This window comes from Ciconia boyciana, chromosome 5 (assembly GCF_034638445.1).
Source record: "Ciconia boyciana chromosome 5, ASM3463844v1, whole genome shotgun sequence".
NCBI classification, from domain to species: Eukaryota; Metazoa; Chordata; class Aves; order Ciconiiformes; family Ciconiidae; genus Ciconia; species Ciconia boyciana.
The window spans coordinates 41192076-41205598 of NC_132938.1; the positions used below are offsets into that span (position 1 = coordinate 41192076).

Below are 13523 nucleotides of genomic sequence, written 5' to 3' on the forward strand. Positions count from 1 at the left end.
ACCAGCACTGTACTTTCAAAGAAGAAGAGGCTGAAATACAGAGGTGGGGGTTTTGCCCCCACTTCCTAAGAAAAAGCATACCACCAGCCCTACAGGCGAAGCAGAACAACTCCCACCCCTCTTTTACCAATCCTTTCCGAGACCCAAGGTTCAGTGAATTCACCCCAGCTCTTGAACGACAGCTGCTCTGTGCAGGCATCACCCCCTCCCGCAGGAGGGAAGGCACGCAGGCAGGGGCTATGCCGAGCACAAACGACAACCACCAGCCCCAGCTGAGCCCTCCCCCGCGCCCCGGCGGGGCCAGCTTCCCGTCCAGGGGCAGCCCCTCCAGGGCGCCCCCTCGCCGCCGCCGTCCCCGGTCCCGCCCCGCCGGCCTTCGCGGCGGCAGAGCGCTCCGGGGGGGCGCGGGCCGCCCCCCCCGCCTCCCCGCCCGCCCCGCCGCCGCCGGGGCCGCGGCGCCCCCCGCGCCCGGGGTGCGGCCGGCGGCGGGGCGCCGGCTGCTGGCAGGAGCCGGGGGCAGGCGGGCGGGGAGGTGGGCTCCCGCCGCCGCCGCGGCTCGGCGCCGCCGCCGCGGCTGGGATTAGGCTCCCGCTCGGCGGCGATGCGGAGCGGCGGGGCCGGCGCGGCGGGGCCCAGCGGGAGAGCGCGGGACGCCGCCGGGCGCTAGGCAGGCGGCCGGCGCGGAGCCGCCGGAGCTCTCCAGGGTGCTGGGGCGCCGCCCGCCCGCGGGGAGCCGCGCCACCGCCCTCGCCCGCCACGCCACGCCGCGCCGCGCCGAGCCGCGCCGAGCCGCGGAGCCGCGCCGATGCCGCGGACACGACCGCTCCAGGGCTCCGCGGCGCCTCCGAGCAGCATGGCCCGGGTCAGGTACCTCCGCGCGGCTGTCTCGGGATTTTATCTCTGGGAAGCCGCCGTGCTGCTCAGGTGAGTTGTTTTCTTTGGGGAAGCAAAGGTCCCCCCGCCGGTTCTCTCGGGAGGCTGAAATGCCTGGGACTCGCGCAAAGAGTGGCCGCGGTCACTGCCTTTCCTCACCACCAACGCCCGGCTACCTTCGGCAGCCAGACTGCGGGCACGGAAACTAAATGCGTGGGGTCCCCGCTTCGCGAACGACTTTGTAACATTGCATTGCCTCGAATCTGATTTTTCATTTTGCAAGCTTCACCTGTTCACAGTTAGGGTTTCCCTATCTGATCTGTGAATTTTGTCACTGTTTTTAGCAGGAAATTGTTTCAAGCATTAATGATCTTGAAAATTCCTCAGGTGCAAAGTGTCTATATGTAAAAGTTACAGAAGGTAATCTGAGTTGGGAATAGATAGACTTATTTATTACTATCAGGTGTCTCCAGTAAAAGGAAAATCAGGGATTGCATTAGGTCAGAGAATTCTTACACAGAAAGAGAAAAAATGATAGCTGAGTGAACAGAGGATATGGTCTACAGAATTTCCCTCAAGAGGGAAAGCGTTTGCTGTACCACTGGCAGTCTAGGATTTGTATTACGAAAGATAGCAACATATCTATAAATTATGACCTGAGTAGAAGACTGCAGTTCATACGGCTTTTTCTACTTTCTGCCCAGCACACTTTTTCTAGCTAAAGTCATGTTATGATATCAATGCAAGCATTCTTTTAATGCATAGCTCTAGAAGTGTGGTGATAGCAGGCTAAAATAAACTTGAATCCTCTGTTTAAAGGTGAGAGGGAAACTTAAAAAGAAAAATCAGACATGTAAAGAAGCAGACTTCAATGTCATCATGTATTCACTGCTGATGCAGAGTTAACCATGCTTGTTATCAACAAGCGTTCTAGCTCTGTATCACAATAAACAGACTATGGCATATAACATGACAATGCCAGACTATTTTAAGAATCACATTGTTACTTGACAAAGATAAAAAAGGAAACTTAAATTTGAAAAGTGGTTCTCCAGAGAGAGTTTGGGGATTATACATGTAAGGGATTTATAACCACAAGGTTAAAACAGTAGCGTGTAGTGCCCCACAATGATGGCACACTTCACAGGTGCTCACAGGTTCGTAACAAATCTTTCCTTCTTGAAGTTAGTTTAATGACCTGTTTTATATCAACATATGTAATGTAAATAATTTATAACGTGATTTTTATTGTAATTGTGCCAAAAGAAAGAGATTTTAAGAAAGTGGATCACATGGTATGGGATTAATTGACACTGGGAGGAAAGGGTAAATGCATGTATATTACAGTTTAAATTTTCCAGTTGCATTGAGTATTTAATGTTCAGAGTAGATGATCGAACCCCTGTGTAGTGTAGGCAACACAAGCAGTACTGTGCTATTATTATTCTATTCCAGTGTACTTACAGAACTTATTTTTCCTCTGCATATTATAAATGCCATCCTACTGTTGAATGATTCATCGTTTGTTTTAATGATATAAAAACACATATTATATTCCAAGGGAAAAAAAAAGTTAAAAAGTCAGTTTTGGAAAGCATACACGTATTTTGCACCACATAATTCTGGACTAACATTTAATTGTTTCAAAATGTATACAGGCATCTTATTTTGCATAAATTCAAATTAATCTGTTCAATGTCCAAATAACTGTTGTATTGCAATAGCCTTCTGCTGTTAAATTGTCATCTTATCACAATGAACATGGTTAATGTGCACAGGGACTATATATTCTGAGAAAGACATCAGAAAGCTGCTCATAATCTATACATATCTTTGATATATATCTCAATATAGAGACTGCTGGTGACTTTAGGTCTAGCAATAATACCTGAAAAACTTGAGTCTTTTCGAGACACACAGGAGTCCTCTCCATGCTTTAAAATGGAAAAAGTGTAAAAAAAAAAAAAAGGGGGTTAAAATATTAAAACCTGTAAAATTCCCAAGCTTCCTGGAGCCCTTAATTCTAGTTCTTTTCCAACTTAAGCCTTGTGAAATGATTTACATTAGAGCAAAGGGAACAGGGAAGAGTAGGACGCTGCTTCCACTCTCTGTAGGACACACAGACTCCAGCCTTAGCACCTGTGTAACAATCTCAGTGAGAAGATGGATGTGCTATGAATTTCTAGGAACAACCAAACCTTAAGTGTTTCACTTGCTCAAAAATTATGGAAAAAATAATGTACCTTCTCTTACATTGTGCAACATTAAAACTTTTCTGCTCTTCATTAACAAGCACTCAAGGCTGTATGAGAAGACTGAAGGAACCTAACAGGAAGAACCTTCAATTCTTGTCCAACAGCCCTAAGGCTGTTTAAAGTGATTTTTTAAATTATATGCCTGCGAAGATAGACATTTAGTTTTATTTTCAGTGCAGGTCAAATGAAAACAAAAAGGACATTTTTCAGTATAAAGTTACAGGCTTGCTACTTTAATAAGCAAAGTCTCTGGATCGGCATGCTTCACAAGAGGAAACTACATCTGATTATTTTTTTTTAAATAATATTTTTTCATCCCACATCTAAAGGCTCTTCAAATTGAAATGACTGAAACAAGATGTATATTGGTCGTAGTAGGATCTAATTATTAATTTGATTTCTGAAAGACATTGTAGAGAGAATAAAACTTTGTTGATAGTCTTTCATAATATTGTTCATGTTTGTACTACTGTCTTAGATTAATAACATACTTATTGGTAATATATTAATAGATTTTAGGCATGAAAAACAAGGGTTTAAGCACATAGCACTCTATTATGTTTTCAGTGATATACTTGAGGACTGAGAGAAAAGCTATAATCAGACCCAAAATAAAAAATTATTATTTATTAATGACTGTCAGGCCAAGCCCCAGTGTCATATTAAGAAGAGGGTAGAGATGTAAAAAATAAGGGTAAAAGCTTGGGAAAATAATTTAATGGAACCTAAAGATAACTGTAATTCACTACCCAAGAAGGAAAATAAACACTTCTAAGACATGGTTTGACGTTATAATAATCTCTAAGACTGAGTATTCCTCTGTTTTCATTAAAGTAATAGTGTTAACAATAATTCCTCTGGATTTGCCTGGATTCCAAGAGGTCACGCTGAAAGCAAGATCATATTTGTAGAGTCAAAGCGAAGATCATGTTTGTGAGTCAAACAGTTTTGTGACAGCTCTTGAACCTTCAAGGGCACCAGAACAGCTCTAATAGAACTACACTGTCAGGGACTTGCCAGGGACTTTGCTTTCTCCTTAAAGAGTGTCGTATAGGTATTTTATATGTAGACCTGTGTATGGGGAAAGCACAGGATGAAGAGGTAGGTGGCACTGTGGAAATGCAAAATAGATTGTCCTTATATGATATTTCTTTAGGTATCCATATTAGCATAGACCAAGAATCATGCTATAGTTAGGTTATTGCCACTTTCCTTGTTCGATTCACTGCCCCATTGGCCTTATATTGAAGGAAACTATCACAGACACAGCTAATTGCACTTAGAGACCAGATTCTTATGGAAAAAACCTCCATGCAACCTAACTCTGGGGCATGTCTGAGCTCACAGTTAACTGATTTTGAAATTATTCTTGCATTGCATTGCAAGTTGATTTCAGATTAATAGCTTTAAGAAGCAGAAGTCAATATCCTTTAAGCCAGCATTAGTTCCTCCAAATAATGAAGGAGAAAAAAACAACAGCTAAAAAATATTATATCTGACATATCATCATAAACATCTTTGAAAATAAAGATTTTCAGATGTTCTGATGAGACTTCAGTAGCTTATTAACATGTTAAGAATTATACCTACAATACAATTCAAGAAATAAAAGTGTCTGCTAAAATCAGGATGTGAATAAAATAGTGTGTGAAAGAAAATATAGTAATTCAAGATGATAGCACTGAGGCACAGTACCTTTCCTTGGCAGCCCAGACCCAATTTGAAAAGATAGTTTCTGTGGGATAAATCAGTCGACAGACTCCAGGTCTTAATGAAAAAGATTTCATATGTCTCAGGGAGCAGCAAGGGAAGGGAAGGTGAGCTGGGAGTTCAGACGCACAGTAAAGCAGGCAGGAACATGGTCCTACCAACAAAGTTTGCAGTCCCACAGAACCTTTGCAGGAGCAGAGCAGATCCAGTCCAAACAACAGTTCAGACTGCCAGGCAAAGTTGGTAGTGATGAGGCAGGTCCAAGGTCAAGCCAAAAAGTCAGGTCAGCAGATCAGGCTCAGGATCAGAATTAGGAAGGTACAAGGCTGGGTGAAGGTGTACTTGCACAGTAGCTCACACAGAGACCAGGAGCATCTCCCCAGCACTCCTGAGGAAGGAAAAAAAGAAAGAAAAAAAAAGGAAAAAAAAAAGAAGCAAACAAACTAAAAATAAAATAACAGCTCCTGAGAGAAGAGGGGTGAACTCCTACTGAGGCTTCTACAGCTTTTTATCAAACAGCTTTGCTGCATTATCAGAGCTGGCACTGAGCCTGGGTAGCCAAACCCCTGGGATAAAGGAAATGTGCTCACAGTCCTTATAAAATGTCAGGCGGAGAGCATTGGGGTTCCCTTGCAGGATGTACCCATAGGCAGGCATTGTACCTTCCAAAACTCAGACAAAAAGGAAGTGGGTTTTTTTGTGACCAAGAATATGCAATTCAAATTATCTTATATTTCAACTATACCAGTGAAAACACTGAAATTCCTTTGAATGAAATATGAGTTTTCTCATGAATATAAATTTGATTAGAACTTTTACTATCCATTCTTTATTCTATATAAAAACAATTGGTTTTGTGACTACCATGTTTATAATTTTGAGAAAGAATTATGTGTAGATTTTTGAGTTTATAATGTTATAAACTGTAAGAAAATTAAATAACAAAGAAATTTCAATTAAAAACATGAATCTTTCAATTCTTACTGTGCTAGTGACATTTTCTTACTTTTCAACCTCTCCTAATTCATTCCGAGCCAATTGATGCTAACAACAACTGAAAGCAAGTAATACTGTGAGATAAGTGCTGTGCTTCTGTATGATGAGAAATGTAATAGCTCCTCTATCAGATTAGTCTTGTCCAGATATCCTAGGAATCATGACAATTAGAGAAAATGAAAATTTTTATAAGATTAGAGCTTCTTATTTTAAAAGTTTTAGAATACAAGCTTCAAATGACCTTACTGAATATTATGTAATAATACCTATAGGGAATGATTCCTGCAAAGCAACTTTTCTCAAGTAATGAACAATGAAGAGCCCTTCTGTGTGGTGTTGCATCTTCTCCTTTTTATTCCTTTTTCTACTGATCTTCATGATGTTTATTGGAAGAATCAGTAAAAGGAGATAGGAACTAAAAAGGAGTAGTTTTTCTTTCACTGATAGGTAGACATTGTGAACAGATCGAGTAAAAGGCACCGTTTTGAGGATGAGTATCAACTACCAGCAGAAAGCAAACATCTCAGAAAGCAGGAAACGACACAGCTAGAAACTATGTGTAACAAGAATGCAGGACCAAAGCAGGAGAATGAGAAGAGCATCAGGAAGCAGAACATTCTGCACTGTAAAGTCAAGAGAAAAGAAGGCGAGAATCTTTGAGACTGTACTTTTTTCTAGCACAGACTATAATCCATTATTTTTTATGGCTTCTGAAGCAATATCATCCTTCCTGACTGATGTCTTTAGATGCTGTGTCAATACAAATGCTAAGTAGTGTGAGTAAAAAGAAAGAATGAAGGAAAAAAGCACAAAAATAGTCAACAAGTGGTTATAAAAGTACAAAAGAATGCATTTTCTTATTACTTTTCCAGTCAGCTGTCTAATGAATTACCCCAGCAAACGGGGTAATAATACTTGGTGTACATTGCAGTGGACTTTCTACATAATGAACGCTTCCTATATAATTTTCCTATACCACATACCATCCTGTTATTCCTCTAGCCCCACCACAGATGTACAAAATGAACAGGGACAGGAGGGAGAGTCAGGGCTATTTCCAGGTAGGAACTTGCCTAGGGAAGATCAGTCCTCTTCAATATTGTTGTTACCAAAGTTTCTATTTGGTGACAGGAAATATTTGAGAAATGCAGTTTCCAAGGGAAACACTTTGAGACCACAGAAAATGTAGAAAAGTTCAAGAAGACTCTGGCCTGAGATAATCATGTGGTCACCAATGGGGCAGTTGAAAGAGTGGAGCTGCACAAGTAGTGCGGCTGCTGTCTAATACAAATCAATGGCTATAGGAAAAAGCAAGCCAGCAGATTATCCTGAGACTGTTTCAGTGAAACAATAAAGTGAGTAGAAAGCAAACACAGGAGTACTAAATTATCTCAAACTGTGAGGTTGAGTTAATTGCTATTAACCTGTATGTGATGCTTACAGCTAAGACTAATTTAGGAAGGGTATCATAAGCAAAATCAGTACAGCTATGACATTTAAAAAAGCAGACTAGTTTTTTTCCTCTTCCTTATTAAAATTCAAGCTGCAGTTATAGCTACATAACCTGCTGTCTTAAGATTTTGCCCTTTGTTGCATTCCATCTTTGATATAAAATATATATAAAAATAGCTTTGATATATTAAAAAAATGGGAATATGCTACCCATCTCACTATGGCACAAGGCTTCAAATACTATGTACAGTTTGCATAAGACTCCACTATGTCTAGAACTTATCTCCAGTTTCTTATAAAATAAATTTTTCTCCCTTTCAGAATTTTGAAAGGTAAAATATGAGCCTAATGTAATCCTGAATAGCATCTCTGAGGATCCACAGGTACCAGCATTTATCATTTCCAAGATGGCTTTCCATAAAATTGGCTGTTTACAAATTTGTATAATTTTTACCAACAATTAACTTTAATTAACTTTAATTTCACAACTACACACTCAGCAGAAATGCCTAGTAAACACAGCATGGTTCTTCAGAAGGTTAGTTTTTTTTTAAAATTATTACTTTACATCTTAGTGGGTGACTGCATAGCTTAGGGACTTTTTTGTGAAAAGTTGGTTTATAATGTTCTGGGATACAGTGGGACTTGATTATTAAAAAGATCCTTAGATTTTGTCCCACTAAGGCTTTTAATTTTGTAAAGTTTTCAAAACGGTACTGTCATCTGTTAGATTCAGTACTGCACAAGAGCGTCCATGCTGTGGGCATATGTAAGCTTAGACATATTCATCTGCAGGGACCAACTAAACTTCCAATTTTGTGAGCAACGTATCTGCTGGCTAAGGGTGCCCTACTAGATAAATAAAATAAATGTCACAAAGTGGTCACTTGCTGACAAAAGTAGGATAAAACTTTCCATTTTTTGAAGGGAAAAATAAAAATTTTGAAATCAGTCATGACTAAAGCACTGACTTCACACAGCTAAATTATGACTAACTACAGTATTCTAAGGTAAATGTTAATTCTGTGCCTAAGCATCTATATAATGCCTCCATGAAGGGATGTGCATCTCGTCGATGTTTTCCCTGATGCTATTGGGTCAGATCCATTACCTCTGACTCAGCAGTATTAGAACTAAAATCAAAGTGGGAAGATTTCAGCTGGACTACGTCCCATAAAAGACTTTTTTTGAAATCCATAGAGGGTTTTTTCATTGCTTTATTCTATCAGAAAGAATGCTTTATGCAAACCTTTTTTTTTTTTTTTTGGAAAAAAAAAAAGGAAGCAGATCTATCAGAGTTTGCAAGATTTATCAGAGTTTAGTTTAACTCTTCATTTGCAAGAGTTAAAGTAAAATAAACTATCCTCTGTTTTGCTTCAGTTCTTGTACACTGAAGATTGGATACTCCATTGTTTTGAACATGATGTTGCAATCTTTTACTAGACAAAGTGAATATGAAATGCACCCACTTGAGACAGTAATCCATGATTACAAAAAGTACAATACAGTAGAGAACTGGAATTAAAAATGCTATTTGCAAGCAGTTTCTCCTTATATGCATTAAAATCTTACCTCCGAATCATCCCAAAATTCTAATACTGTGCAAATGAACTCTAAGAACATATCTATGTCTTTAACTATTTTTCTTGTTCCTATACAGAGATCTTTGGATGTAAGAGTACTCAAATTTTCATCTGTAATCAAAATGTGAGCACAAATGCACTTGTTCAAATTCCCTGAGTAATGGTTAACAGAATGTCCTTTTTCATCCTTTTTAACAGTGATGACTCCTTCAGGAGATGAAGTGCCTTGCACATAATAAAGACCAGAACGCATTTGGTCATGGTCTTTCCTTCACCCAGTATATTTCCATTTGTTTATACGAAGCTTATAAGACTCAGATGCTAATTAAGGGGGTGTTGGATACATGGCATAAGCAAGACTAGTATAGCAAAGACAAAGCATGTATCTGAGAGGAAGTTTAAATACCACTTTCTGAGTGTGAAAGAGAATGCGTGTATGTGTAGTGGACCAGGATAATTTTGGTGGAAACATGAAAGGCTAGCAGCACTGTTTTTTAACCTTCACATCATTTTCTCTTGACTTACTCAGGAAGAAATATACTTTAGTGCATGCATTAGGCATACTGGGTTCTGTCATTATGTGGCATGAAACCTGCCACTCTCATCATCACCTTGAAACTCAATTATTATAGTGTTGATTCTGGCTAAAATTAATAAAAAGGAAAAAAATTACTTAATCCATGTATCTCATGTAAACTAACACAGCTGGTTGAACATCACCATTCCTGTCTCACAGAAAATTCCAAAGCTCTGAAAAGATTTTGTTGCTTTTTCAATGCATAAAAAGAAGTTTAAGTTGCAGAAAGCAGGAAAAAAGCTTTGTAAGTTCTGTGGAGGAGATGTTCAGAGAAGTTTTTGAAAATTAGAACCCAAGACCCCACCTTCAGTTCCCATTGACATTAGAAAACTGATTGTGGCTGACAGAATAGAAAGGACACTGGACAATATTCCACCCAGGCCTGCCAGCATTTCATTAAAACAGCATTGAAACAGATATGTTTCTGTAAAACTCTATTTCAATAAATCAGTATTTTTCCAACTAGAAATATTTTGTGTTAATTGAAAATTCTTAATCAATAGTAATAACACAGTATCTACACTATAATTAGCTGACTAATCAAAATAAACAATTTCATGAGAAGTGTTTTGGGAAAGAACTTTATATAGCACTGAATTCTATTTACTGGTAAGTTTTGACTTGACTGGGCTGTAGTCCTGCTTGTTGAAATACTTTATTTTAAGGTGAGTGACTCTTCAGGCTATATTCAGCTTTTCTCTAACTGAACTTATATCTTATCAAATTTATTTTGGAGAAAAAGTCTCATCTTGTAAACAGCCATCTGACATGCTCACTGAAGATACAGGACAACACTGTTGTACTGATAAAAGCAGATCTTCCCTAAGGCAAATGGAATAGTGTTTAATTGAACTGTGCTTCAGTCTTCACAAACCCTCGGGTTTTAATTCAAAATCAAATTTTTATCTAGTTTTGATAAACCCAACCATTTCATTCTATTATAAGATTTTCTGTGAAGATTTTTATGAATAGTAAAAGAATGGTTTGAGAACAAACATATCAAAGAACCCCAGTTTTCAATTTTGGTTATGGTTTTCAACTCATAAAAGTGGATTTTTAAAGCAAAACAAGGTGAAGGAGGAACAGACGACTTATGACTTTCTAAATGGTCATTAATTATTATTATGGTAAATATATTTTTTCTACAGATGCACACTTCAGTGGACACTGTTCCTGTTTATATTGAGTGAGAGTACAGCAACCTAGTGGATGCAAAGTAAGCTGATGGGGCAATACCACAACAACAGTAAATTATCTAGGCGGTGAATTAGAACTAGAAAACACAGTAATATTCAGCTCTACAATTTAAAGGACATTTTGGGATGCATTCAAAATACAGGATCAACCAAGCAGCTATAATCTGTTGAATTCTGTTTTCAGTATTCACAGGTTGCTCCTAGATTTGGGAAGAGTTTGCCTTGGGAAACAATAGTTTGCAGTTTTTAGCCAGGCAAAAGTCTCATTTTAATTAATTCTCCTTTCAGTCTAGCATTGCGTCATTGACATCAGTTGAATTACTATTCATTATGGTGGTGAAAGACACCAGTCAGTTCCTGCACAAGTTCAATTGGTTAGAAGAATCATTCATTAATCACAAAAATAAATGTAATTGTTCAGCTCTAACATGCTTTTATGGAAGGATATCTGGTGTTATAAAAGATAATATTCTGAAATTATTTTACTTGGTCATTTTGCAATCTATCCATTATGCCAGTAACTTTTCTCCATTATTCAGTTAATATGCAAATTAGTCTTTATAGTGAGATAGAAATGCAAGTTCAGACTACTGTAAATTAGTGATTTACAGTTTCTATTTTCAAAGATAATCCATTCATTCTAACCAAGTATTATCTGTCTAAAAAAACCCTCAAAACCAGTTAATTGAATTTTGGGGAGATTTGACTATCTTTAATTCAAAGTTAAAGTTGTCAAAAACTTAACCTATGCAGTAGGCCTTTGGAATAGTGAGACATTTATCAGAATCTGAATATTTAAAACATTCTCTGCTCTTGTATAGCTGTTTGAGTCAGCTTTTCCCCCAAAAATATAGTTTGAATAAATTAAGAAACAGCAAGAAACTAAGACCTGAGTTTAGAGCATTTATAAAAATAAGGTATATAACAGGTACAAAAGACTACTAAAGAAGTAGGTCCTTCTGGAAAAACAATGAGCAAATACTCAGATTAGAGTCATAATTCATAAAATGTCTTAAGAAAATTCACATGCTGCATGGCTGAAATGGACAACAATAAACTTGTCTTAAACAAGAAAGAAAAATCAGAGGGGCAACCTGTAGTTTATTGAATCCATATCTTAATTAACATAGAAAGCCATGCTCATAGGATTATGAAGAATGCTGACAAATTAGTTTTCTTCCTTTACCCTAAGAGAGAATTATTTTTTTTTTTCCAAAGGGGGGGTAGTAAAGCATTGTGCTTATATGTATATGTACTGAGTCACAAACAAAAACAAGTATATACAAATTTAGCCTCATCTAGAATATAAAGCTCTTTGACCCATAGAATGATGATCAGGTCAGAGTGACTTAATCAGAAGACTTAAAACCCCATTATTATCTATTTTTTCTCTCTGTTAAGAAAGCTGCAAAACTGCACAGCAATCCAAAGCTTTTTTAAACTATAGTACATAAAGTAAATAAGCTATAAACATTATACCATTTTACTTCCATGACAAACAGGACTGGAGAAAGACTGTAGGGCTGGAGGAATTCTCAACTGTATTAATAAAAGGGAAAAAAATATGACACCATAAAGGTATCAGGAAGATTATAACAAAATGCTTGTAACCATTGCCTAACCTATAAAGAGAACTAAAATGCGATGTTACTGCAGTCACTGAAACAGAAAAATGAAATTTTTCCAAATCTGAAAGAAAATACATTTTTAATAGTTGCATTGAAATGCAATCTCATATATTTTTCACGTAGTTTTCATTTCTAACCACTAAAATAATAAAGAATGGATAATTAGTGATCTTAAAATGGAAATTTATTGTTTGTTGCCCATAAAAATTGTTGCTATGGCTGAAAATGTGTCCTGATGTAACTCTACTTATCTCTGCAGCATTATATCGAAAAATTAATCTGACCAGTTGAATTTATTCAAAATAAGAGGATAAAAGGGCAATTGAAAAATCTAAAACTGTGAAAAATCAGTAGAAAATCTAACTTGTCACAGAAATATTTAAAATTCTCCTGAGGATTTTTCTTAGAAAATACCTCTTTAAAATCTTGGTGATACAATGCTTCTGCTCCTGTTATTTTAAGTGACAGTCTTTTCTCTGGCAAATGTGATTTAAGAGTTCTGTGCTTCTCTCTGATCTGATAAAATTATTATTATCTAAAACATTTCAGGATATGAAAATCGCCATTTTTATTGCATTAGGAACTGACAACTTCATGACCTACAACAAATAAAAGAAATTTCATCTTTAATTAGTAAGCAACACATTATTGTCAGTTTTAACAGAAATAATAGGAAATGCATTTGGAATCTGAGTCTTTTTTGAGACATTGCAAACTTAATTCTTTCTCCTTTATTTGCTGTCTTTGGGTTTAGTACATGTCACCCTCTTCCACTACTCTTTCACAATTGGAGCCTCACTTTCCTTTTTTGGGTTTGTTTTTTTTTTTTTTTGTGCCTCAGAATGAAATTAATTTATTCACCAATAAAGCTCAAGTAGAATTATTTTCATGCTGGAATAGAAAGACATTGGAAGGAAATTATCTCCTTGCATTAACCTTGAATTGCAGTAGAAGGTAATGTTACCTAATTCAGGAATCTAAACTAGGAGTTCAGTTACCCTGGGTTCACAATGTAGATAATGGAAAGAGACTGAGTCTTCCAAAAGACAATTCAGAGAAAGAGCCAAATTTTGAGTCTTGTTTTGCTCCTCAGAAGAAACTCTTTCTGTCTGAGAGAATGGGACAGCAGTGACAGCTGATTCTGTATGTCACTTTCAGAACTGAATCCATGCAGCTGTGATCTTCTGACACAGCTGCTGGCTTTCCAGAATGGCCCTGGCTTTTCATGAATCAATATTGCTGATGAATGGCCT

The 13523-nt window shown here is 37.8% G+C and overlaps 1 protein-coding gene across 2 annotated transcripts in view; it reads left to right on the forward strand.

Moving 5' to 3' along the window:
* Positions 1-805: 805 nt before the first annotated feature.
* The window catches only part of GLRA3 (glycine receptor alpha 3), a 97343-nt gene continuing 84625 nt past the window's right edge, over positions 806-13523 (forward strand). For both annotated transcript variants that reach the window (XM_072862032.1, XM_072862033.1), the window contains exon 1: positions 806-924. In XM_072862032.1, coding sequence (XP_072718133.1) covers positions 806-924 — 119 coding nt within the window. The remainder of the gene's footprint in view (positions 925-13523) is intronic.